The 26,990-nt window shown below is 47.3% G+C and overlaps 1 protein-coding gene and 3 long non-coding RNA genes across 4 annotated transcripts in view; 3 read left to right on the forward strand and 1 right to left on the reverse strand.

Moving 5' to 3' along the window:
* LOC147584874 (uncharacterized) overlaps nt 1–862 on the forward strand; it is a 36,829-nt gene extending 35,967 nt beyond the window's left edge. The window contains exon 7 of the long non-coding RNA XR_015253986.1: nt 739–862. This is a non-coding gene — a long non-coding RNA (uncharacterized LOC147584874). The remainder of the gene's footprint in view (nt 1–738) is intronic.
* Nucleotides 863–1,091: 229 nt separating this feature from the next.
* LOC147584875 (uncharacterized) lies at nt 1,092–5,450 on the forward strand. The gene is made up of 2 exons (XR_015253989.1): nt 1,092–1,185; nt 2,978–5,450. It is a non-coding gene; the product is annotated as an uncharacterized LOC147584875 (long non-coding RNA).
* Nucleotides 5,451–7,616: 2,166 nt separating this feature from the next.
* On the reverse strand, nt 7,617–11,971 carry LOC147584876 (uncharacterized). The gene is made up of 2 exons (XR_015253990.1): nt 11,366–11,971; nt 7,617–10,666 (listed from the first exon to the last, which is right to left on the reverse strand). It is a non-coding gene; the product is annotated as an uncharacterized LOC147584876 (long non-coding RNA).
* A 490-nt stretch (nt 11,972–12,461) lies between these two features.
* Nucleotides 12,462–26,990, forward strand: part of USP12 (ubiquitin specific peptidase 12) — a 105,855-nt gene continuing 91,326 nt past the window's right edge. The window contains exon 1 of the mRNA XM_086714772.1: nt 12,462–12,717. Within this exon, the coding sequence (XP_086570898.1) occupies nt 12,670–12,717 (48 nt within the window). The 5' untranslated portion in view covers nt 12,462–12,669. The remainder of the gene's footprint in view (nt 12,718–26,990) is intronic.

Consider the following 26,990-nt stretch of genomic DNA (forward strand, 5'->3'; position numbering starts at 1 on the left):
CGTTTAGAAACGTACCCTAATGGAATGAGATAACTAAAAGATGGAAAAGACTTCGAGGTGTATCCACTTCATCTCCAGGCCAATTCTCATTTGCTTTTATATGTGGACTTTCCCCCGGAAGTGTCCTTTTTTGTTTTTGTTTTTTTTTTTTTAATTTTTTAATGTTTATTTATTATTGAGACACACACACACACACACACACAGAGCATGAGCAGGGGAGGGGCAGGGAGAGAGGGAGACACAGAATCAGAAGCAGGCTCCAGGCTCTGAGCCGTCAGCACAGAGCCCGACGCAGGGCTCCAACTCACAAGCTGTGAGATCGTGACCTGAGCCGAAGTCGGTAGGTAGCTCAACCAGCTGGGCCACCCAGGGGTCCCTGGAAGTGCCCTTAAAGCAGTGTAATCCCTTGTACCGAGTGAAGAATGTCTCAATAATACCTTTTCTTAAAACAGTTGGTTCAGGTTCAGCAGTCAGTGGGTGATTTTTTTGTGTGTGCATGTGTTTCTTTGTTTTTTCTTAGTGCCCCTGATACACCCTTTATTTTTGCCAACAGAATGTTAGGCCAGACCAATTGCTAAAGAAGGAAGGAGAGAGCTGTTCTCCCTGAGGACTGAACTCAGGGCCTTCACATGATGAGTTTGACACACTCACTGTCAGCTGAGCTGAGTGTGTGTGTGTGTGTGTGTGTTGTAACTGTTCTTAACATATTCATTTACTCATTCATTATGTTCCCATTAGATGTTGAAGGTCTTACAAAAATGAAGGACTTCTCTCTACATATCTTCGGTTCAGATTCCTTATGTGGTATATACTCTAGGGGCAGTTTAAATGAAGTAAAGCAAGAGTTTAAGAGGAGCGAGAGGGGCGCCTGGGTGGCGCAGTCGGTTAGGCGTCCGACTTCAGCCAGGTCACGATCTCGCGGTCCGTGAGTTCGAGCCCCGCGTCGGGCTCTGGGCTGATGGCTCAGAGCCTGGAGCCTGCTTCCCATTCTGTGTCTCCCTCTCTCTCTGCCCCTTCCCCGTTCATGCTCTGTCTCTCTCTGTCCCCAAAATAAATAAACGTTGAAAAAAAAAAAAATTTAAAAAAAAAAAAAGAGGAGCGAGAGTATTTCTGCCTGAAGTGATCAAGGCCGACTTTGCACAGAACGCGACATTTGGACCTCACCTTTAAGTAAATTCGATTTCAGTAAGTAGAGACAGGAGATGCCATAATCCTCTGTGAGGGCGGAATTTGTACTTATCTTGTTGACTGCTGGCTTCTCTAGCTACTAACCGGTCCCTGATGCCTGGTAGGTGTTCAACAGAGATTTATTTAATGACCATTTGCGTGCAGGGTGAAGAGAAGAGACACATAATCAAATTCCAGAGTCGTGGAAGCCAGGGTTTTGTTTTTTTCATACAAAAATTAGCCTACTTTTGCTGAAGGCTAAGCTGCATGAAGAGGAAAATTGGAAACTGAAATTGGAAAGTTCTGTATTGAATCCAGGTTCTAATAGCCTAAGGAGTACTCAGTAGATAATCGTGACAACGGCTTGGAAATATTCATCTGGGGTGTTTTTTAAAATCAGTGGGATAGATCAAAAGTAAAGAAACCAATTATAAATCTATTAAAAGAGAGTTGAGGAGACGTGGACACAGGCTGGATATTTGATAATGTTAAGAAATTCTTGTTCATTTAAGTGTGATAGTAATATTTTGGTTATGTCTTAGAGAAACAGAAGGAAATATTTACAGGTAAAATAATACGATGTCTGGGTTTGCTTCAAAATCATCCTGGGAATTGTGGGGGGAGGGATACGGATAAACCAAGCATGGTCATGTATTAATGCCTGGTAAAATTGGAGGATGGCTAAGGAGCTTTCTGTGGTGATGGAAATGTTTTATATATTGATTGGGAGTGGCAGTGAAACAGGCACATACATTTGTCCAAACACATTGTGCACTTAAAGTTTATGCATTTTGGGGCGCCTGGGTGGCGCAGTCGGTTAAGCGTCCGGCTTCAGCCAGGTCACGATCTCGCGGTCCGCGAGTTCGAGCCCCGCGTCGGGCTCTGGGCTGATGGCTCAGAGCCCGGAGCCTGTTTCCGATTCTGTGTCTCCCTCTCTCTCTGCCCCTCCCCCGTTCATGCTCTGTCTCTCTCTGTCCCAAAAATAAATAAACGTTGAAAAAAAAATTAAAAAAAAAAAAAAAGTTTATGCATTTTACTATATGTACGTTTTATGTAGAAAAAGTAGGTAATGGTTTAGGTGGGTTCATCTTACTATTCTGTCTACTTTCTAAAGTATGTTTGAACATTTCCTAATACAAAGTAGAAAGAAAGAAAGAAAAGAAAAGAAAAGAAAGAAAGAAAGGGGGGGAAGAGAGGAAGAAACCTACTGCAGTATTGGGAGCAGGAAAATTATTTCAATTGAAGTTGTGGCATAAAAGGGGATCAAGTGAGAGTGACACCTTTCAGGTTACAACAGATAACGGATCACGCGGATTGAGCGGGTTTCGCCTCATTGGAACACTGGTGCAGTATTGCAGAAAACAGCATGGGTGGCTTTGACCTAGGCGTTCAAAGGAAAAAGCACAGAAGGATTTTCATTCAGTATTTTCTGATTTAGTTTGCATGTTCTCCAACCGATTTCATTATCAACATCATCAACACGTCTCCTTGATAGTCTCATCCGTAAACTTGTTACTCCATCATCTCAGGAAAAAAACAATTTGAAGAAATTTTCTTTGATGTGCCTTTGGTGGGATTGAGACTTTCTCAGACCATAATTATGGACCCAGGAGGAAAGGTATTTAGGGCTCTCCAGGCTGGGGCCTAATCCTAGAGAGATCTCTCTTGGAGCTAGTGTCCCTGGGTGCCTTGCTTCTATCAGAACTATGTCCATGGAATAGATAGTATTGTCATTTTCATGCCTGTAGATCTATTTTTACTTTAATATTTGAATGGTAACAGTTTCTGTGGGTATGTTTTTTTTCTACAGATTTGATATTACGATGACTAGAAACACCATTGATGCAAAAGTTGGAGCAGCCGTGGTCAGGGAAAGTTTTCATGACAAGGTTGACCGATCTTGACCGTGAACAAAGACGAACAACACGCTTTAAATGTCGTGTGTGCCGGGGGAGCCTTTCATCCAAGACTTCACAATAACATTCTGGATTATATTCAAATGAGATCAAACATACCGTCCCAGAGACACCCTGACAGGATTGAAGGGAGACATTGCCGGAGGCAGCTGTGGCGTGGAAGTGAATTACTCTGCCGGTCCCGCCCCACACGGACCCTGTTCACCTGAATCTGTTCTTTGCTTCTTCCCTTCTGACTGAATCCTTGTATCGGCCAGGGGGGCCCCCATCCCTCAGACAGCCCAGTGCCTCGAGGGAAGCTGACTCCCCCCCCCCAGCTCCAGGGGTGAGCCTGCTTAGTTACAGCCAACACTGTACTTACACTCTCACCAGTAGATTGTTCAGAAACCCACTTGGTCTGTTTCCTCTGACTAAGTGTAAACTCTGCGAGAATGTGGATGTTCATCTGTCTTGCCAAAGAACCTAGAACGGTGCCTGGCACATAGTTCTTAATAAACATTTCGCGAATTCCTTTTCTCATTCCTCTTCAGCAAACTGTAAATGAACACCTGCTACCTGTCAGGGACTCTTCTGGATGCAAAACTACACAAGACTCAAGAAGTCTAGCAAGGAAGACAGACATACAAACAAGTCTCTAGTAATATACCAGGGTTAACGCTGTCATGAATTACACATACAAGGCTGGAGGGGCACGGAAGGAGCAGCCGACTTCCTCCAGGGAACTCACACGAGGCTTCCCAGCGCTTCTTCCGGCACCTGGAGCAGATCTTCGAAGATGAGCAGAGATTTTTCCAGGTGAAGCGTCAGACCAACTGCAGTGGGGCCACGTCATCTGTTGACCAAACCAGGGCATTTGGAGAGTGAAAGGGAGGCTCCTAATAACTACACTGAATGACAGGTGTAAGCAGAGACCGTTCTGGGCAAACCAAGCCACGTGGTCAGTCCTGGAAGAAGGAGGAACACGGAAGAAGACGAGGATGGTAGAAACACCCCGCGGAAGGCCAGCACTCTGGTGCGTCGGAGTAAGGAGTGTGGTGCAGTTGGAGGACGGGCTGTGGCTGGAGCGAAGGGTGAGGGATACGGTGTGAGGGACCTGTTCTAGTGAGCCAAGAACTCCGACTCGGTCCGCCAGCATCCGGGACCTGTGGAGCTTTCTCAGCAGGAGAGCACCGTGACCAGATTTGCATCTGGGGACAAGAGTTCTGCCGGGCATGTAGAGAAAGAACCGGAGGGACGCAGACTAAAGAGCAGCCAGACGGGAGGCTGGTGCCGCGGCTCACCAAGGGAGGATGGGCCCCTGATCTCAGGCAGCATGGAAGGGTGGCTTCAGAAGGCAGGACATACTCGAGGTAACGCTGCCATGGAATGAACTTGCATGGAGGGCCAGGGGGTGAGGAGCAGAAGAAACGGATGATGCTGAAGTTTCCAGACTGGGTGATGGCGGCTTTTGCCGTCCATTCCCATACATGGTGACAAGCGGAAAATGACCTCAGCTGCTTGGCAGACGGAGAGTGGCCAGGGAGCAGATACAGGAAGCTGAATCGTGTAGGGGCCAAGTGCCAAGGCAAGAGGCCAATCCAAAAGCTGAGTCACTGTATCCAAGGGGTCAGCACGGGTGGAAAAGGAGGAGTCAACGTGCCTCCTGGGACCAGGGAGGTCCGTGAAGGAGATGTATTGAAGCAGATGGGCAGGGAAGCAGGTACCCGAGGGCAGATCCATGGAAGGACAGATAAGACATGCCACCCTACGGTTGGAGAAGTAGACCGGGTGGCAGAAGAGGTGAACCTGTAGGCAAGTCAACATAATAGGAGTGATCGGTGTGTTCGGTGCCCAGGGGAGGAAGGAACTCAGCATAGGTGAACAAATTGGCATTGTTTTGTCTACAAGCCCTCGGTGATTTAAAAAAAAAAAAGTTTTATTAATGTTTTATTTATATTTGACAGAGAGAGAGAGACAGAGCGTGAGCGGGGGAGGGCAGAGAGAGAGGGAGACACAGAAGGCGAAGCAGCTCCAGCCTCTGAGCCGTCCGCACAGAGCCCGACGCGGGGCTGGAACCCACAAACCACAAGCTCCTGACCTGAGCCGAAGTCGGATGCTCAACCGACTGAGCCACCCGGGCGCCCGGAAAAGAAAACAATTTTAGGTTGTGCCTCGGAATTAAAAAAATATTGTCACATCAGGGCACCTGGGTGGCTCGGTCGGTTAAGTGTTCGACTTCGGTTCAGGTCATGATCTCCTGGTTCCTGAGTTCAAGATCCCCCTTCGGGGGTCCTGCTGTCAGCACAGAGCCTTCTTCAGACCCTCTGTCTCCCTCTCTCTGTCCTCCTCGCTCTCGAGAGCAAATAAACATTTACATGTAAAAACATATATGTTGTCGCGTCGATATATTGCTGAAGCTCTAAAAATCTTCAATCTATCTGATTTTTTGAATAGTTATACACTCGGTGATTCAACCCCCCAAAAGTATCCAAAAAGTATATGCACAGTAAAAACTCCCGCTTCCATCTCGTCCCCCGACGCTCCTGCGTCCTGGACCCCGGGACCGCGAACCGTCTCTGGTGCACCCGGCAGCAGTTCCTTTCTGCTAAGTAGATTTCGGGAGCCTGGCGTCGGGGCCACGGGGCTCCGCTTGGCGAGCCTGACAGGGTGGTCTTCAGAAAGAGGGGGCGGCGGTCGCGCCCGGTTCTGTCAACCGACGGCCGGGCGGGGCGCCACGCGTCGCCAGGCGCCCCGGCCGACCGAGGCCGCGTGGCCAGGAGGCCCGGTGCGTGCTGAGGGGCGACGGCGACGACAGTCAAATCCCGGGCCGGGGCGGGGGCCCAAGCGGTCCCTGACAAGCTCCAGACGCGCGGGCGAACTCTGGCGAAGCGCGCGGAAAACGCCGCCTTGCAGACTCGAGGGGGCGGACGCCTGACGCCCGGAGAAGCCGTCTCCGCGGGGTGCGGGGTGGGGGGTGGGGGAGGGGAGCCCGGAAGCCACGAGAAAGACCAGAGCGGCGACCCGGGCGCGCGAGCCACTCTGGAGCCCCGCGGACGTGCCGTCTTCTTTCCGTCTTTCTTTCCGGCGGCTCTTCTCGCGGGAACTGGGGGGGGGGGAGAGGGACGTGCAAACGGGACGTGGCGGCCCGGAGAGGGTCGGCGAGGCGCCCGCAGAGCCCTCGAATCCGTCGCGTCGGCCGGGGAGGACGGAACCCCTCCGCGGGTCGCAATCCCCGTGTCTTCAGGGGCCTCCGGGGCCGGAGGCGCCTCGGGCGTGGCGGGCGTCGGCTTCGGTTCCCAGGCCGCCGCGCGCGTCCGGTCGGCCTTCCCGCCTGCCCTGCGGGCTTGGGGGGCGGAGCTCGCCTGGCCGACTAGGCCCCGGTCGTCACGCGGCTCCCGCCCAGGGGGGGGGGGGTCCGTGAAGGGCCGGGAGGCGACCGGGCGAGGGACGGAGGATGTTCCAGGGACGAGGGCCGCCCGCAGGCGCAGGCGGCACGGAGCTGTCGCGGTGTGAGGCGCGGCGGGGAGGCGTGCGTGAGAGGAGCGCGGTGGTGGCCGAGGGGGGAGGACCGGAGACGAAGCCGGGAAGGGGGAGGGGGGGGAGGGGCGGAGGAGGAGGGGGGAATAAGGGAAAGATCGGCTCCTGAAGTGCCAGGCGTTGTTTTAAGTACCGTACAGGCGTTCACCGAGGTCGCAAAATGCCTCAGGAGGTAGGTCATAGTGAATTCTATACGCCGTAATAGACGTACTACGAATATTAGATCAGTGCCTCTCGGCCTCATTGTGCTAGAATTGAAAGGAGGCTCTTTTCCGTGAGCTGGGAGAGCAGAGCGGATACAAATGTGGCCTTCGCAGCCGGGTTCAAATCCTGGTTCCGTTGTTTACCAACTGTGCCATCTGGGGAAAGTTAACTCTGTGCCTCAGGTTCCCTGCCTCCAAAATGGGCATAATAATAGCACTTACCTCACCGGGTTGTTACGAGGATCTGGTAAGTTGGTGTATCGAAAAGTCCTCAGTAAGCATTGCCTGTCACTATGGATGTCTTCTGCCCCACCCTTCCCCCTCCCCCCACTTCCTTCCCCCCTCCCCCCACTTCCTTCCCCCTCCCCCCCACTTCCTCCTCTCTCCCCCCACTTCTTTCCCCCTCCCCCCACTTCCTTCCCCCTCCCCACTTCCTTCCCTCCTCCCCCTACTTCCTCCCCCTTCCCCCCACTTCCTCCCCCCTCCCCCACTTCCTTCCCCCTCCCCCCACTTCTTCCCCCCACTTCCTTCCCCCCTCCCCCTCCCTCCACTTCCTTCCCCCTCCCCCTCCCTCCACTTCCTCCCCCTCCCTCCACTTCCTTCCCCTCCCCCCTCCCCCCACTTCCTCCCCTCCCCCCTCCCCCCACTTCCTCCCCCCTCCCCCCACTTCCTCCCCCCTCCCCCCACTTCCTTCCCCCTCCCCCCCCACTTCCTTCCCCTCCCCCCAAGCAAACTTCCATTTATTTATGTGAGCTGGTACAAATCCAGATGCCTTTAGGGAGAAGACAAATAGCCAGAAATACACAAGCACAACTCGTGTTGTTGCTCTTCACATTCATTGTGCGTTTTACTGTGAGGGTTTGTGGCAGTCGTGGGTGGAGCCATTCTTCCCACATCATTGGCTCACTTCATGGGCTCTGTGTCACATTTTGCTGGTTCTTGTGATTCATCAACGTTTTGCATTATTGTATCTGTTGTGGTGATCTGTGACCAGTGATCCCGCAATCACTTTGTAATTGTTTTGGGGTGCCACAAACGGCACCCATATAAGATGATGAACTTAGTCAATAAATGTGTGTGTTCTGACTGCTCAGGTTGTTCCTCCTCTCTCTCTCTCTCTCTCTCTTTGGGTCTCCCTATTCCCTGGGACACAGCGATATTGAAATTAGGCCAATTAGTAACCCTGTAATGGCCTCTAAGTGCTCAAATGAAAGGAAAAAGCCACATGTCTCTCACTTAAAACCAGAAGTGACGAGGGGCGCCTGGGTGGCTCTGTCGGCTGAGCGTCAGACCCTGGCTCAGGTCATGATCTTGCGGTTGGTGGGTTCGAGCCCCCGTCAGGCTCTGTGCTGACAGCCTGGCGCCTGTTTCCGATTCTGTGTCTCCCTCTCTCTCTGCCCCTTCCCTGCTTGTGCTCTGTCTCTTGAACATGAATAAACGTTTTAAAAAAAAGAAGTTTGCTTTAAAAAAAAAAACTAGACGTGATTAAGCGTAGTGCGGAAGGCATGGTGAAAGCCAAGATAGGCCAAAAGCTGGGCCTCTGCAGCAAAAACACTAGCCAAGCTGGGAATGAAGAGGAAACAATCTTGAAGGAAGTTTAAAGTGCTGTGTTAGAAATGATACGCAAGTGAAACAGTGTTATCGCTGATATGGAGGCATTCTGAGTGTTCCAGAGAGACGATCACAACAGCCACAACATTCCCTTGAGCCAAAGCCTGATCCACAGCGAGGACCCAACTGTAATCCTTTCTGTGAAGGCCGAGAGAGGTGAGGAAGCGCCAGAAGAAACGTTCGAAGGCTCATGACCTTTAAGGAAAGAAGCCGTCTCTGTGCCGTAAAATCGCAAGGTAAACCAGCAAATGCCGGTGTGGAGCTGCTGCGACGTATCCGGGTCTAGGTACGATGGTAACGACGGTGGTAGTACTGAACAACAGGTTTTCAGTGTAGACGAAATGGCCTTCTAGTGGAAGAAGATGCCACTGAAGACTTGCACAGCTAGAGAGAAGTCAGTGGCCGGCTTCAAAGCTTCTGTCTTGTCAGGGGCTAAGGCAGCTGGTGATGTGAAGTCAGTGCTCACTGACCATTCCAAAAACCCCCGGGCCCTTCAGAATTATGCTGAATCGACTCTGCCTGTGCTTTATAGATGATACCCCGAAGCCCGAATGACAGCACGTCTGTTTACAGCACGGTTTACTGAATATTTGAAGCCCACCGTTGAGAACTACTGCCAAGAAAAATGATTCCTTTCAAAATATTCCTCCTCACGGACCAATACACCTGGTCACCCGAGAGCCCTGCTATGTACAAAACACCGCAGGTCTTATATTTTAATAGGTAGGTTTTGTAAGGTCATAGGTGCCATACGTAGTGATCCCTCTGATAGATCTGGGCTAAGCAAATAAAACCTTCTGGAAAGGATTCTAGATGCCATTAAGAACATTCTAGATTCTGGATGCCATTAAGAACATCCAATATGCACGGGCAGAGGGCAAAATATCCACCTCTGCTGGCGTTTGGCAGAAGTGGATTCCCACCCTTGGGGATGACTCTGGGGTCTCGGGGCGTCGGTGGAGGCAATCACGGCAGATGTGGTGGAAACAGCGAGAGAACCAGGACTAGACGAAGTGGGGCCTGAGGGTGGACGGCGTTGCCGCGATCTCGTGACAGGACGCGATGGGGTGAGGACTGCTTCTCGCCGCTGAGCAGAGAACGTGGTTTCTCCAGATGGGACTCTGCTCCTGCTGAAGATGCTGTGAAGCTTGTTGACGTGACAACACGGGATTTAGAAGTGAAAGCAGGGCAGGGTTTGAGAGGATGGACTCCAGCTTTGAAGGAGGTTCTACTGTGGGGGAAATTCTATCAAACAGCAAGAGACACTACAGGGAAATTGTGAAAGAAAGAGTCTGTCAATGGGGCAAACTTTATTGTTTTCTTTTACAAAATTGCCATATGCATATATATGTATATAATATATAACAATAGTAATAAACGTATTTTTTAAGTTAAGGTACATTGTCTTTTAGACACAATGCTATTGCACACTTAAAAGACTGTAGTCGAGTGTAACCGGAACTTTTTATATGTCTGGGAGACTCCCGAATTAATTTGACTTGCTTTATTGCAATATTTGCTTTTTTGCGGTGGTCTGGAACCAAGCCCACGACGTCTCTGTGCTATGCCTGTATGAGGTGACGCGTGGTTAACTAGACGCGTGATGAGTAAGAGAAAATATGAAGTAGCTTGCAAGGTTCTGGTCTTTGCAGGATTGTGTAAAACTATTCAAATGAAACAAATATTCAAAAATTTAAAACCGAGTAGATTAAGTTGGCCCTGGGCTGTTTACTTGCTTGGTCCTTGAAGTTACCTGGGTAAATTTTGCAGTTTCCGCACTCAGGAAGGCCCCAAACAAGTCAGTTATACACATACTCATGTTTCTCTAGGTACAACGGTCTTTGTAAAAACTGTTCCAAACCCAGACGACTCCTTCTAAGCTCTGGGTACAATAGTGAGGTGTTTCAGTCAAATCTTATCTTAACTGTATCGCATATGGTAAGAAATACCCCAGGGCAGTGCCTAGCACATAGAAGAATCTCTTTTTATATCCGTGCCTCTCCAGTCGACCTGAGGCTAAGGCATTGTGAAGTTCTGCTATTAGGATCTATGACATCCCTCATGAATTTAGACTTCTATAACATCACCTAGACCCAGCTCTTGACAATTCTATCAGGAATCTATCTTTAAAAAGGCCAGTTCTCATGTAACATGATGTGTAAAGCTGGTGGCCTTCCTTCCTGTGACATTTTAGGATTCATGGACGAAGAAGCATATTGGTGGGCTCAAATTCTGGCACATTAAACCTGTTTCCTGGAACAGAATAGGAATTGAGGAGGACAGGAGTTATATACAGGCATTTACCCACAGAGACAAGGCGGGGTCTGGGAGCCTGGTGACAGCGGTAGGCCCTGGGGGTCTAAGCAGAACAGAACACAAAGAATTCGGGTGGGTGATTCTTCCGAGTCTGGGCAGGGAGACAGGGAGACAAGCACCGCAAACCTGAGTGTGCGGTAGCGTAAAGTAGGGTCCTCGCCACTGGCTTGGGTATCAGGGCAAAGAGGGAGGGCCCCAGCTTCCGTGGAAGTAGGTGCCTGGAGAACCAGGCCGGCTACTATGGGGACTTCGCTATATTCTATTCGCAATTTTTTCTCCCCAGGCAAGCTTATAAAGGAAATCACTATGGAAACAGCATTCATGTACCAGAAATCTGTTTTGCACCTCAATTTTGTTTGCTGTGTTTTGAATGCTTTGAACCATTAGATACGGCGTATCTGATTTTTGAGCTTCATCTGAATTCAGGCCCTCGGCCACACTGAAATGGGGGAACCCCAAAAAGCACCCCATCACGGCAGCTCACCAATCGGGAAATGTTGCAACCTTTCTAACATAATAAAGTCACCCTACTAGCTTGAACTACTTTCTTCAGTAGGAAGAAATAAAGCTGAGCTGCCTGACACGAGGAACAGGATGCGCGGAGTATTTTATCAAAGTACAAAAGAGGAACTGTACCCTTAGCTGCCACGGCTTAAGTAGCTCTCACACGACATTTTTCTCACTTGCGAGACTTGTCTATGGTAACGTCATCATCACGGCTGGGTTGAGATCTTCCCTGCTTTGGAACTCAACTTTCAGAACAAATATATTTAGGTACTGTATTTATAAACATACTCTAAATTTATGGCCAGCAGGGGAGGCGGGAAGGCAGCTTGGCTCCCTTTCCTCATTATTTATTTCTTATTTCACGGAGCGAAATATAGTTTCATTTTTATCTTACTAATTTGTCTTTCGCGAAGTCACGGTGTTTTGACCTAACATATGTCAAAGAAACAGACCACCTTACATTTTGTTAAGTGCCTGGGACGTAGGGATGCTTATCGGGTTATTTTAACCGTACAGAAGCAGGTTTCCTCCCACGCCACCCAGAATTATCCAGATCATCAGCTCCGTTTTCTGTTTGGGCAGTGGGGGCCGGCTGTCCCCTCGCTCTCGGCAGAGGCGGCGGGTCAGTCCCTTCCGGGACTTACTCAGGCCGCCGCCGCCCAAGCAGCGGCGGGCGGACGCTCCCCGCGCGCCGCTCTCGCCGCCCGAGCTCCGCCGGCGCGCGGGCTCTAGGACCGCGCGGGACGCGGGCGGGAGGCGGGGTCCGGCCGTGCGCGGGGTGGGGCCGCGCCGGAGTTCCCCGGCTCGCGCACTCCGGAGCCGAAGAGGCGTGCGCGGCGGGGTGGGCGGGGCCGCGCGGGGCGGGCAGAGCGCGCGGCGGGGTGGGCGGGGCCGCGCGGGGCGGTCGGAGCGCGCGGCGGGAGGGCGGGGCCGCGCGGGGCGGTCGGAGCGCGCGGCGGGAGGGCGGGGCCGCGCGGGGCGGTCGGAGCGCGCGGCGGGAGGGCGGGGCCGCGCGGGGAGGTCGGAGCGCGCGGCGGGAGGGCGGAGCGCGCGGCGGGAGGGCGGGGCGCGCCGCTGGGCGGCGCAGCTGTCGGGCTGGCCGGGCATTAGGGCCGCCGCGGAGCAGGCTCCCCAGCGCGCAGGGCGGGGTGTACGGCGGGCGGCTTCGCGGGCAGGCGCGGGCCCCGAGGCAGCGGCTGCGCCCTGCGCCGGGGAGGAGCCGGGGGCGGGCGGGCGGGGACTGGGGCCCGAGGCGGGGAGTGCCGGAGCGCCGGCGGCGACGACGGCAGCGGCGGCAGAGCAGGCTCGGTGCGTGGGTCCTCGGCGGCTGGGGGTCCGCCCGCGGGCTGCGGTGCAAGCGGGCGGCCCGGCTCCTCTCCTCCCCCGCCCGCCGCCGCCGCCGCTGTGATTGGGTGGAAGATGGCGTTGGGCGGATGGAAATCCTAATGACAGTCTCCAAATTCGCCTCCATCTGTACCATGGTAGGTGCGGCAGGAGGGCGGCGGGGGCGGCCCGGGACCCCCGCGGGCGGGCGGGCGGGCGGGAGGTCCTTGTCTCCCGCCCCTCGCCCGGGCGGCCCGCGGGGCCTAGCGCGGGGGCCGGGGGCCCGCGGCCCGGGCGGGGGCGGTTGGACGGCGGCGGGCGGGGAGCGCGGGGGCTCAGCTGCCCCCCGGGAAGCGGGGAGGCGCCCGGCGAGCCGGGGCGGCGCGAGGGTGGCCGGCGCGGGGGCGACCGTGCCGGACGTGGCGGGGCGCGGGCACCGGTCGTCGGCGCCCCCGGGCTCAACTGCTCAAGTCTTCCCGCGGCGCCGGGGCGGAGCGGCGAGGCGCACCCCGGGCTGTGGGCGCGCGGCCCCCGGCCGGGGTCGGAGGTGGAAGGACGCCTCTCCGTTTCCGTCTGGCGGTGCGCTGAGCTGGGAGGTGGCCCCGGGCGGGGGTGGGGGGTCCGCGGGGCAGGAAGGCAGGGTCTCATTCCTGCCGGGAGAGGACGGAAGTCAAGTGCAGATTTCCTCCCCGCGCCTCTGGCGAGGCCGAGGCCCCCACCCGGTGCTGCAGGGGAAGGGGGTGTGTGTGAAGGTGGAAACTTTAAATAAGTGCTGTTGAAAATTTTCCTATTTTCTGCTCTTGCTGAGCAACGAGCTCTCCGTTTTCCAGCCATGTGTCCAGGTGGCAGTCTCGTCGTTGCGAATCCACGTTAATCTTGAAAACAGCTTAAGCTCTCCCGTCGATTGTTTACTTTCATAGCACCAGACACATCTGCGTGTGGCTGGAAGTATTTCTGTACAGGCTCGTTGTTGGGGTTTCGTTGGGGGCTTTGAAATAGACTTTAAGGGACAAGTGCCAATGCCTGTTGCAAAGTCCCGAATTCCTTAGAGCAAAACGTGGGGGCGTTTGAATCTTGTTTTTGGGATTGGCCAGAAGGGCCACAGTTTTCCACGCGATGGGGCAAATTCGTTCCATTAGCTGCACACGAGCCACCATCTAGGGATCATAATTGGGAGCCCTCACGGAAAGAAAGTTACTCTTTGCAACGTGGGCCTAGTGATTGTGTTATTAAAGACTCCTGAAATCTTTCCTTCTGTTTTGTGTCTTGCGGGCCCTTTTTGTGCACCTGATCGCATACAGGAGCTCCCCAAGCAATCTTCGGCTTAAGAGTAGTACAGTGTATATGCCTTTCTTTAAGGAGCGGCGAATCAGATTGGAAAGATGCTTTAGAAGCAGAATCTACCTATACTGCGCGCTGGGAAACAGCACAAAAAATGGCTGAAGTCAGGTGGGATTAAAGTCACACAGTATTAAATCATTGAAGAGTGAACCGTTGAAGAATCCATTTCCCCAAATGGATGTTTGTTCTTTCTCATAAATATACAGTTTAGGAAAGCAGTGATGTTAAAGGGACTAGATTAAAACGATTCCCCAGGATCTTTTGGATTCATTATTTTTAGGTGTGCCAATTATCTTGTTTCAGAAGGAATGTGATAATTAAGTGTTTGAAAGTGATAATCTTGCCAGATTGCTGAGCTATACAGATTGTCTGGTCATAGTTCACTGTCAGAGTCTATTGCTTCAGGAGCGATGTGTTTCCTTTTTACTGACCATTTGTTCACTCAAGTGTATCAGATACATGCTTAGCACCTGCTAAGTGCCAAGACTGGCTGAGTGCTGGGGGGAACAGTCGTGATCAGGGCGGTCCCTGCTTTTCATAGTGTATATATTCTAGTTGAGGGACACAAACAATATTCAGGTTAACATAACAATAAATATATATGCTTTAATTAGATTAGGAGAATGAGGAAGAGGTTTGCCAAGTCAAACACTAAGTCATGCCATCTGACCCGAAGAATGTTAGACTCTTAAGCTCTTTCTAGGGCTTTCACTCAAGTGCATTGAATACATGTATTTGTGCGTCTTACTGGTGAGTAGAGAAATATCAGTGCCTGGTCAAATAAGATTGTTCCAAAAGCTAGTGTTAGAATTGGATGTGTCTGTCTTCATATTTGAATAAATTCTGATGCACTCCCAAAATAACCCTAAATATCTCAAAGTAATCTGTAATCTTTAAAAAAATTTTTTTTCCTTAATGTTTATTTCTTTTTGAGAGAGAGAGAGAGAGAGAGAGAGAGACAGAGCATGAGCAGGGGAGGGGCAGACTGAGAGGGAGACACAGAATCCGAAGCAGGCTCCAGACTCCATGCTGTCCGCACAGAGCCCGACGTGGGGCTCGACCTCACGAACTGTGAAATCATGACCCGAGCCAAAGTCAGACGCTCAGATGACTGAGCCGCTCAAACACCCCACAGTAATCTGTAATCTCTTGAGGGAAGACTGCAACCTGTCTTCTGAGAGTTACAAAATTGACAGTCAAGAAAAGCAAAGATATTTACCTTTATGCCTTTGTAGGTGCTGTTTTGCTAAGCTTCGAACACTCTCACCTCTTGTCTGGTGAGGGCATACCTGTCTCTCAAGCTGGTAGCCTTATCCTAATCCTGCCCCTGTCCCTCCTCACCCTCTCTCCCCCTCGTATAATTTCACAGAATTTTTGTAATCTCAGTGGCATTAATTCTACTGTACTGAAAATTTTTCTGTTGTCTCTTTATTAGACTGTGAAGGCCTTGCGGGGAAGGACTCTCATTTATTTCTGCAGTTTGGTGTAGGGCTAACTTTTGCATACAATAGAACAGCTTCCCAGAGCCCTGCATTTCTCCTTCCCATGTTCTGGCGGAAGTGAGTTTGGTTGGCATGGATGAGGTTGGGGGTGTGTATGGAGTGTTAGACGGAAGAGGAGTTGGACCGAAGGAGAATGATGCTTACTACTCAGAGAATCAGCATCTTTGGCGATATTTATGATGAGTTGGAATTTTGTTCTAGAAAATAAAGTTTACCTAATTTTTTCATTTGTCGACGTAAGGTCTCTGGGCAAATCGGCAATACCTTCCTTGGATTAAGTAGCTGTTAAAAACAAATCTTTTCGATATGTCTTACCCTGGATCACCATTGTTCTGCTAACATGTGAAAATCAGTTTTTCTTAAGTTAGTGTTATAGCCTGGCTTAAATGAGTGATTACGTTTAGATTGCAGTGAATAATAAATTTGCAAACATATCTCTAGAAATACCTCATGTTATTATTTGTCCATGAAATAATATATTTTCAGGAGTGCCTGGCTGGCTCAGTTGGTGAAGCCTTTGGCTCTTGATTTCGGCTCGGGTTGTGATCTCACGGTGCGTGGGTTCAAATCCCACTCTGGGTTCTGTGCCGACAGTGGGGAGCCTGCTTGGGTGGGATTCTCTCTCTCCCTCTCTCTTGCCTCTTCCCCCTTCCCCGTTTGCATGTGTGTGGTCTCTCTCTCTCTCTCTCTCTTTTTCTCAGACTTCAAAAAAAATAGTATACGTTTATTTTGCCGACTTCAGATTTCACAGAGTAGCTACCTAATAGCGTGTATGTGATAATTGTGAAATGATGGGGAAAAGTGACTGGATACATATAAAGGGTTGAAAATTGAGGTGGAAGTTGGTAGAGCAGTTTTGGGTGGCCTAGGACAGGACTAGGAAGTTATAGTATGGGTCCTGGCCGTTACACGGAGGCAGGTGCTCTTAGCACAGTAGTGGGGACTCTCTCATACATGTTAGCATCAGCTGACCATTATTGTTTCCTGTTTGGGTTGTAGAAGTCAAGGCTGGGAAGCGATTGTTGGGGAGGGGCACTGGATAAAGGAGAAGTTGTTGCCGGTAGAAGGTGGTGGATCCGGGGGTGACGCCGGCCTGGCTGCTTGCTCACTCCCAGTCACGGGGCAGGGAGTAGGGAGAGCCATTACAATGTGGTGTCCGTGAGGCCAAGGCCACAGGTTAGCTCTTGTTGGGTCTGACGGGTTTACTTCTTAAACGCCAGTCCCTAGCACAGCACCCGACGCATGGTAACCTTTAAACTACTTCTTGAAAGAAAGTCACGGGCGAGGCTGGCTATTTGTCTTTTCTTATGGTTTCGAGTCTCATCGAGGTCACTCAGTAAGACTTAAGATGTACGGATGGTCAGTGCAGTTTATCATCACTCCAGAAGGAAGGAAAGGAAGGAGAAATTCTCACACCCTGTGACATGTTGATTGCCACCCCTTGACCCCCCCTTGTGTGTGTGTGTGTGTGTGTGTGTTTGTGTGTGTCAGAGAGAGAGAGATCGTGTCTTCATGTACTCACAGTATTATATTAAATAATAAAATTCTTTGTTTTTTCTCAGGAAAGAGGGTGGATGTAAATCTTTTATTAAAATAATTTTTACTAATATTTTATCAGTATATAATCGTGTTTCTATGGAACATTCAAAGTGGGTTGCTGTTGTTTTACTAATTTTTGCTGTTTTTATTGTAACTTAATTTTAGAGAGAAAAATTTCAAAAATGAGGTTTTTTTTTTATCATCACGTAAATGGTTAAATACTGATAGAGTGCTTGAGCATGTGTTTGAGGAGGCTTAGTGGAGAAAACGTTTAGAAGAAGTATTATGAAAGTTTTATCTAAGCCTGCTAGTCTTCTGATTTTGGCTAAGATATATTTTCGTTATTAAAAATTATTCATTCTCCTTACAGAAGATTTGGAAAATATTCTGTAAAAAAGAGTTTGAAAACTCTTAAGCAAAAAGAAAATGACTTCCTTTACCTGCCAGAGCATATTTTGTCGTTTTTAAAAGAACTTAATTGAGCTCACACCCTAGATAAAATTTTACATTTCAGTTTTCTCCATGACTGATTGTCTTGCCAGGTTTTATGTTTGTACAGTGGCAGGGGAAGCACGGAGAGTTTAATATTTAAAATGATAATATGGCGAGATTGTTAACCCAGTAAGGTATGGTGATAGGCTGCTAGGTTGTTGACCGGTTATTTATTGATCATTAGAGGATAAAGTTATATAGCCAGTAGAAATAGAATTTTATGAGCGATGGTGGGTTTATTCTAATCTTAGGTACTTAGTATCACAAGCGGAGGTAAGACCATTGGGATTTGAAACTTCTAACATGCTTTAAAAGTATAGTTTGGAATACCGTATTCAAGTGTGTGGAATGTGTATAAAGACTCTCTTTTGTATCATGTAGTTTTGCTTAGCTTCCTCCTCTGGCTAATCTTTTTATACTGGGTCTCAGAGCAGGTTAATGATTTACCCTACCATGACCCACGTGGTCAGTTTCAGCCAGACTTGATCACGGCATGGCTTGTTGTCTTACTTGATTCCCGGCCTTTGATGGGGCGCCCAGAGATGCAGTGCACCTCCATTTTGTTGCCCGTTTCTTTCTTCCTGGCTTTGAAGTCCTATTTCTTCTAGCTCTCCTGAAACTTTTACAGTCTCAGGAAAGATTATTTAACGTTATTGTTTGTTTACTTAGCAGCATTAATTCCTTTCCAGAAACCTTCATTTTTCAGCTTTAGGTAGTCTAATCTACAGTCTAAATCAGATTTTCTTTTAGTAGCTTAATTCCAGAAATTTAATCTAGTATTTTGTTGTGTATCCTAAAGTATGGTATATTAAAACAGTTGGACCAGAAGGTAAATTCTAGTCCACATTTTTTTTTTTTTTTTGAGAGAGACAGAACGTGAGCGGGGGAGGGGCAGAGAGAGAGGGAGACCCAGGATCCGAGGCAGGTTCCAGGCTCCGAGCTGTCAGCACAGAGCCCGATGTGGGGCTCAGACCCACGGAGTGCGAGATCATGACCTGAGCCGAAGTCGGAAGCTTACCCGACTGAGCCACCCAGGCGTCCCTCTCGTCCACATTTCGACATTTAGATCTGTATATATGGGAAAGTCTCTCTCAAAAGTCCCAGTTGAATTTTCTCATTTGTAAAATAAGGGGATTAGACTAGACACTTTAATAAATATCTCTCATGTTTCCTTTTTGATCTAAAACTCAATACTCTGATCTTTGAGAGTTTATAAATTATTGATACTATCATTTTGGAAGCTTTAATCATATTTTATATACTGATTTTTTCTTTTTACTTTTTGACTACCTTCCTCCCCCCACACCTTCCACTGCAACCACCAGTCTGTTCTCTCTATGTCTGTGAGGTGTATGAGGTGGGGGGTTTTTTGTTTTTGTTTTTGTTTTTAAGATTCCACATATGAGAGTTCATATGGTATTTGTCTTTCTTTGTGGGACTTACTTAACATAATGCCCTCGGATCAATCCAAGGTGTAACATGTGGCAAGATTTCATTCTTTTTTATGGCTGAGTAATATTCCATTGTATGCATATACCATAATTTCTTTTTTTTTTAATTTTTTTTTTAACGTTTATTTATTTTTGAGACAGAGAGAGACAGAGCATGAACAGGGGAGGGGCAGAGAGAGAGGGAGACACAGGATCGGAAACAGGCCCCAGGCTCTGAGCGGTCAGCACAGAGCCCGACGCGGGGCTCGAACTCACGGATCGCGAGATCGTGACCTGAGCCGAAGTCGGCCGCTTAACCGACTGAGCCACCCAGGCGCCCCATACCGTAATTTCTTTTATTCATGCATCCATCAGTGGATGCTTAGGTTGCTTCTATGTCTTGGCCCTTGTAAATAGGGCTGCCTGTACCTTTTTGAGTCAGTGCTTTCCTTTTCTTCAGATAAAAACCCAGAAGTGGAATTGCAGGGTCATGGGGTAGTTCTGTTTTTTTAATTTTTTTGACGAACTTCCATTCTGCTTGCCATAGTGGTCGTACCAGTTTCTGTTCCCATCGGCAGTGCACAAAGGCTTCCTTTTCTTCATGTTCTCACCAACACTTACTTCTTGTGTTTTCGATACATTCTAACAGGTATGAGGTTTTGTATCTCATCATGGTTTTGATTTGCGTTTCTTTGAGGATTAACGGTGAGCATCTTTTCATAGACCTGTTGGCCATCTGTATGTCTTTTGAAAAAAGTCTGTTCAGATCTTCTGCCCATTTTAAAAATCAGATTTTTTTTTTCTATTGACTCTATGAACGAGTTCTTTCTATATAAAAATATCTTGGATATTAGTCCCTTATCAGATACATGATTTGCAAATACTTCTCCCATTTAGTAGGTTGCTTCTAATCCTGTTTTAGATAATATAAGGAGCGTGGAATTAGATACAGTTAAATATGAGTTATGCCTAGGTTCCCAGTTTTGTTCATGGAAAGTTACAGCCCAAAGTAAATGCACGTTTCTTCCTTGAAAAGCATGTAGCAGAAGTTAGTGATATTGCCATTTTATTCATTAGCAGGCTATTCTATGTAACTATTTACTCAAGTTTGAAATTTTCTTCTTTTCTGATATCATTCAAAAGAATTTTGAATTATTGCCCTTGATGGAGGTTCCACATTTGTTTACTTAGTTGTGTGACCTTGGACAAGTTACTTCTGCATGCGATGGTTTCCTTATCTGTATAATAGGGATAAAATGAGCCTGGGCGGCTCAGTAGTTTGAGCCTCAGACTCTTGACCTGGTCCGGCTCTTGACCTTGGCCCACGTCATGATCCCAGGGTCATGGGATGGAGCCCCACCTTGGGCTCCATGCTGAGTGTGAAGCCTGATTGGGACTCTCTCTTCCTCTGTTCCTCTCCTGCTCTCCCTTGCTCGCTCTCTCTCAAATTAAAAAAAAAAAAAAAAAAAAAAAAAAAAAAAAAAAAAAGACAAAATTCTATCTGGCTCATGGTAATCACTTATGTAATGGCGGTGGAGGTTCTTGTTATTCTACCCTCCTAAAGTGATTTGCTCCCCTGGGCATGGAAAGGATCCTGGGGCACTACTGATTAATGTTCGTGGCCTCAACAAATGTTAGTAAGCAGAATTGAAATTTCTTTTATGCAGTGCGGTTCCTGAAGTTCATTTTCATCACAAGAAATAGCTTAGTGGTAGTATATTACACTGTGAAAGCACAGATTTATGTTGAGGTGGATCAGAGTCTGATGTTACAAACCAAGAATGTAGATTGTCGTTCTGTTTTGAATAGTTTGTAGAAAGATTTTATTCCTTTTGTCTGGGAATAAAAACGGTCTAATTTGTGACATTCTCAACCATGTTTTAGAAGTTTAGGTAAGTTGGGAATACCACCTTTCGATGAGAAATCTTACCTTATTCTTTATACTAGAGAGAAAAAGCACAGCAACTCTTCGCCCCTGTGAGAACGGGCTGTGTGCATTAAAGTCAGCTTCAGGCCTTATTTCCTTTCATATCTTCCTATTGTTCATGCCTCTGTCCTCTCCTGGAACAACGTCTCTTGCTGGCCTGCAGTGTAGTTACCCAGCCTACTTTCGTATCTTATCTAAAGCTTCTCTCCCCGCCTCACCGCTGGAACAGGATTATTTAATATCTGTAAAGTACTTTAAGGATTGTAAGAGAAAGGTAAATGCTAGACCTTGTGAAGAGTTACGTGTGGGTTGCTGGACTGAAAACTTGAAACCGGACACACGGTGTTGTTGAAAATCCCTAAAACTAAAGTTTGATCGTTTAAAGCCCCACGCTTAGGCTTTGTGTTAAAGAGGGAGGTGAGGGGAGACCATTTAAGTATACTTTGCTTTGGAAAAAGCAAAGTTATTAAGTCTTTGCTTTCGCAGACGCGCTCCATCCAGAAGAACGTTGTGATAATGTCAAGTACAAGATATTTAACAGAGAACCTGATTGCAGCTCTTCATGATTTCATGATCCTAGATGTTCTCTGGCTTAGGCTTTTCTGTCGCTTCTCTGTGAGAAAGACCGTTAGCTGTTTTTTAAAAAATCGGGGCGCCTGGGTGGCGCAGTTGGTTAAGCATCCGACTTCAGCCAGGTCACGATCTCGCGGTCCGTGAGTTCGAGCCCCGCGTCAGGCTCTGGGCTGATGGCTCAGAGCCTGGAGCCTGTTTCTGATTCTGTGTCTCCCTCTCTCTCTGCCCCTCCCCCGTTCATGCTCCGTCTCTCTCTGTCCCAAAAATAAATAAACGTTGAAAAAAAAATTTTTTTAAAAATGGTGTAGTGGCTACAGAGTGTAGACGTTTGCCGGTAATCCCGTTTGTAGTAATCCACATGTCTAAGGCTGCGTGCCAGTAAAAATTTATGTCCAACTTAAACCGAGAAGTGATGTTTATTTCAGTGATGGCTCACAGATGTTCTTCTCGAAATGCTTTAGGTGCGGGAACCATCCATGCATTTCATGCTTGTGAATGCTGGTTTAAATCACAGCATCTTTTAGCCGAGTTAGAGTACTGTTGCCTTTAATTTTATTTCGGTGTTTTAGTGACCCAATAAGTCTTCTGCCTGATAGTAAGTGTTCTCCATGGGAGGATGGGGACTATTCGGGGGAATAATGGGCACTATTATTAAGCTGATAGTGACGTGCTTTTTTTGTTTGTTCTTTGGGTTTTTTGGGGGTGTGTGTAGAGAGTGCCTTTTCTTCAGTAAGTACTTTCAGGAAGTCTGAATGGAGAACTACACGATTATCAGGGTGTGTGTGGGTACTGAGAATACAGAGATGACCATGATAAGCCCTGGCCTCACAGAGCTTCCCCTGGAGTGTGTCCTGACTGGTTTATAGATGTGCTGAGAAAGTAATCCTCATGGCCACTGGGCAGCCAGGAGCCATCTGGATTGACCAGAGATCCTTGACCAGTCACATCCCGGTGAGAACAGCCTTATCTGTATATTTTTGTGGGCTCTACGGTTACTATTGTCTGTGTATACCATGATGAGAAAAAGGTTGGGAAGGAGGGTAGACACAAAAGACGACTGTAAGGAGATGGTTTTTGCATAAGTAATGACACATACACGTGAAAGAGAAAGTGGTCCACTCTGGGAGAGAGAAGAGGAATTCAGGGGAAAAGCTTCACAGAAGAGATTTGAATTTTTGAAATGAAGTCATGTATTGCATGGGCAAGAAAGGGGGGATTCCAGATGCAAGCAAAGGTACGCAGTCATGGGACAGATGATGTGCTGCTTTCAGAATCTGTAGCTGGTTTGCACGGAAGGAATCCTTGGAGGCTGGAGAGGAGGAAAGGGCAGACCACGAAATACCAAGAGAGTTTACCAACAACTATTGACTCTCTTTAGATATCATTAAGACGTGTATTTAGCCTGAGAAAATGTAAGTTCAGAGGAAAGTTGTAGGGATCATGAAACAATGGAATTGGTAAAAATGTGTCAGTATGTTTAATTACATTGATTATTAAAAGTTCCTTTTTTTTTTTTTTTTTTTTTAAAGATGACAGTAACAAGATAGGGTAGAAAACTATTCAGTGGGTAGTTAACCCCCCCCCCCCCCCCGGGGCCCACAAGCCCCAGTATTAGAAAATTTGAAGTTACATATGCATGTTAAAACTCAAGGATAGATAAATACAAGTCCACACAAGAAACAAATTTTCTTGCTTCCAAACCAGCAGAAATATAAACCAACACTCAAACTCTGAGGGCAGGAAGATAGGAAAAACAAGAAGGGGAAAAAAAAGTGATAAACAGAAGACAAAAATGAAGTGGAATAAGCCCTACTGCATTAATTACATTACATCTAAATAGATTAAATTTTTCCGTATTAGGGTGAAGGGACTATGAAATTGGATAAAAGCCAAAATATTGCTAAACAAGAAACCTGCCTAAAGCAAAAAGACGACATATCTAACAATGCAACACTGCTGCCATACCTAAGAAAACCAAATCTATGTATAGACTGGTCTTTGAGATATTTCAGGATCATTTCAAAGTTATTTAGGGCTTTTTTGTTATTGTTCGCTTCATACTTTCTCCGGCTGTTGTCTTGAAGATCCACTTAGGGTTAGGAAGGCTCAGGTAATAGTAACCCCGTTTTCACAGGTTGGAGACCTAGGCTTCAGGTCGCCACCACAGCAATTAGGGATGGGGTCCAGAGTTCTCGACTTCCAAGTCTGTGATGATGGCCACAAGCCAATATGTTGAAGCTTTCATGGTTGGGACAAAATTGTTTCTCCTTCTTTTTTTAAACAAGAATTTGGGAATTTTTGTCTCTAACTTCTAAGCTGTGTGTGTGTGTGTGTGTGTGTGTGTAGGTTTGAGTCCCACTTCATTAATTATTGGTACTTGGATTTCAGCTGTGAAATGGAATAGTAATTCCCATTAGACCCCATGAGTGGATGCATGTGAAATGAGATGATTCATGTGGAAGGCCTTTGTGCTATAAATAGAAGCTAAAATCATTATATGACCATTATTGATAGGACTTCTTGTCCTCATAAGGAGAGGATGCGAGTGCCATGAACTGTGGGAGTTAAGACGGGGCTCACAAGTTCGCTTTGACAGAGTGTGGTCGCGTCAAAGTTTGAAAGTGACTATTTTACGGATCCTGGTCTTAGGATGCGCAAGTGATTGATGAAGCAAAGTTTTAGGTTATTTATTTATTTGTTTTTTAAACTAATGGCTCATAAATTTATGGTTAATAGAGGGTTTTGTTTTTTCTTTGATAAGGTATTTGTGGGTTTGGCTCTCTTACTAACATACAATTGTTTACTGAGGTGTGCTGTGAGGGAGAAGTTAACTTTTTTTTTTTTTACGTTTATTTATTTTTGAGAGGGAGAGCAAGTGGGGGTGGGGCAGAGCGAAAGGGGATCCGAAGCCGGCTCCACCCTGACAGTAGCGAACCTGATGCCGGGCTTGAACTCACGAACTGTGAGATCATGACCTTAGCTGAAGTCGGACGCTCAACCTACTGAGCCACCCAGGCATCCTGAGAGCAATTAACTTCTGATGTCAGCAAATTTCCTGTAATTCCCATCTAGTGGCATTTTTTTAAAGGTCTAAAATTATGGAAAGTAAATTTTGTTAATTTCTACAGTATTGGTCTGTGTGGGTCTTTCAGGGATCCTTGACGAGAGAACTTTGTAATTCTTTCAAATTACGATCATACCAGGAGCCCATCTGGGCACATATCAAGTAAGCAGTGCAGGAGGTTCTAGGGGCAAAAGGAGAGAATAAAAGCCTTCTGTTCTTTGGAATGGAAAATATGTTTGTAATACAAGATTCTGTAGACAAAAACAGTTATTCTGATTTGTATGTGATTATCTCAGTTCAAAAGATTAGGCATAACTTTGAAGAAGCTACTGTCTTTTTTTCTAGAATATTGTTCCACAACAATGTTTGTTTTTGTTTTGTTTTTTGCTGATGTTGGAAAGATTCCCTGGTATTTAATTTGCTTTATGAAGATACATGCAGGGTGATTACGGTGGTACCTTGGGGATAGCAATTGGTAATTTGAAATTTGCATGAGAAAAATGTTTTGAAATAGTAGGGGAAGAAGGGTGTTCTTGTTTCTGGAAAACAAAATACTATGTATATATATATATGTATATATATATATATAATTTTTTTTTTTAAATTTATTTGTTTTGAGAGAGAGAGTGGGGGAGGGACAGAGGGAGTGAGAGAGAGAGAGAGAGAGAGAGAGAGAGAGAGAGAGAATCCCAAGCAGGCTCTGCACTGTGTAAACACAGGACCCGATATGAGGCTTGAACTCATGAATTGTGGATCGTGACCTGGGCTGAAATCAATAACCGATGCTTAACTGACTGAGCCACCCAGGTTCTCCAAGGTATAATATTTAGAATGTTTGCAACTTACAGCCTTGAGTGATGGTTTGTCTAGGAACTGGTGAGGAATAGAAATGGAGTGTTTGTCATTCATTATGTGATGGACTTAAGGATGTAACCCTGATGATGTTCTCAGACTGATAGTAGTCAGGGTTATTTATTTAAAGGTGAACAAAAGTTGGAACAATTTTGAAATGTCAAAGGCTAAATAGATATAATTGATCAAAACCCAGAAATACTGTGCCTTGATTCTGCTAGGTAAATTTATTATTCTTATTGTCATTATTTGCATATACTTCCTGAAAAGACACTTTTTTTTTTTTAACCAGTTTCTTTCCTTTATTAGTTAGTTTCATTTGACTCGCTACATTGTTTAAATTTGAGGAGGTTTACATCTCCCAGACTGGGAACCCAGTTCAACAAAGACCTGACATGTTCCCATGCTTGGTGAAGTCTATGCCTTGACTTTGTCAACTTGACAAAGAGAAAGTTGGAGGAAGAAGCAGTCTTGACTTCTGATGTGGTTTTTCCCCCCCTCTATGAAAATCAAGCCTTAACCCAGTAACCACACTTGTATACTGGCAACCTTCTTGTGTGACAACACATTAGATGGCCTTTTTTTTTTTTTTATTTTTTTTTAATGTTTGTTTATTTTTGACACAGTGAGACAGAGCATGAACGGGGGAGGGTCAGAGAGAGGGAGACACAGGATCAGAAGCAGGCTCCAGGCTCCGAGCCGTCAGCACAGAGCCCGACGTGGGGCTCAGACCCACGGAGTGCGAGATCATGACCTGAGCCGAAGTCGGACGCTTAACGGACCGAGCCACCCAGGCGCCCCTAGATGGCCCTTTTTAAACTAACAAGTGAAATCTGCCACCTGTTTTGTTCTGTCTGTACTTTTGTTGTTTTTGTCCCTAAAAGACTGAGTGGCCGCCTGTCACTGGCCCTCTCCGCACTCTGCAGTCCTGCTGTGCCTGCCACCTGCCTGGTTGCTGTAATTCTCTCCTTATCTTTCACCTTTCACTTCTGGAGCGGGGTCGGGGTGGCAGTAACTAGACCATTTCAGCCCTCGCAGCCTGGCTTTGTTGTGATGTTCTTGCCATTGTCTGTTAATGGTGATGAATTAGATCATCTTAGCGGACTTTGGACAGTTGAATGTGACTCCAGTAATTTTCAGCTTTCCTGAGGAGCTTTGATAGAGATTTCTAACGTTTATCGAGTGGCTGGCTCCTTTGTGATATTTTGCTGGGTTGGGTATCTCACAACTGGAGATCTTAAAAATAAAGGTGGAAAAAGTTTGGATTTAGGTAAATTTATAGATGATAAATCTAGAATGGATTCTTCGAGAAAGGATATTTGGGTGACGTTTTTGGTTGACATCAGAGTTCACAAGGCTCTCTTTAAGTGTCACTTTGTACTGTAACAGGGAGACGGCTGGTTTGGATAGGTGTGGCCCAGTTGAGAAGTGAAATTTAATGATGGAACATTTGTAAAACCACCAGAATTACATGCTTGGTAGGAGCGGTTGGTAAATGTTGCCTTATTTTCCTTCTGTCATTTCTGCAAACAATCTATATTTATTACTCTGAAACACGATGATGTGGTCACTTAAAAAGATTTTTTTTAACATGTATTTATTTTTGAGAGACAGAGGCAGAGCATGAGCAGGGGAGGGGGAGAGAGAGACACACACACACACAGAATCTGAAGCAGGCTCTGGGCTCGCTCCAAGCTCGCTCTGTTTGTTA

The sequence above is a fragment of the Puma concolor genome, chromosome A1 (assembly GCF_028749965.1).
Source record: "Puma concolor isolate L17-30 chromosome A1, mPumCon1.1.hap2, whole genome shotgun sequence".
Lineage (NCBI taxonomy): Eukaryota > Metazoa > Chordata > Mammalia > Carnivora > Felidae > Puma > Puma concolor.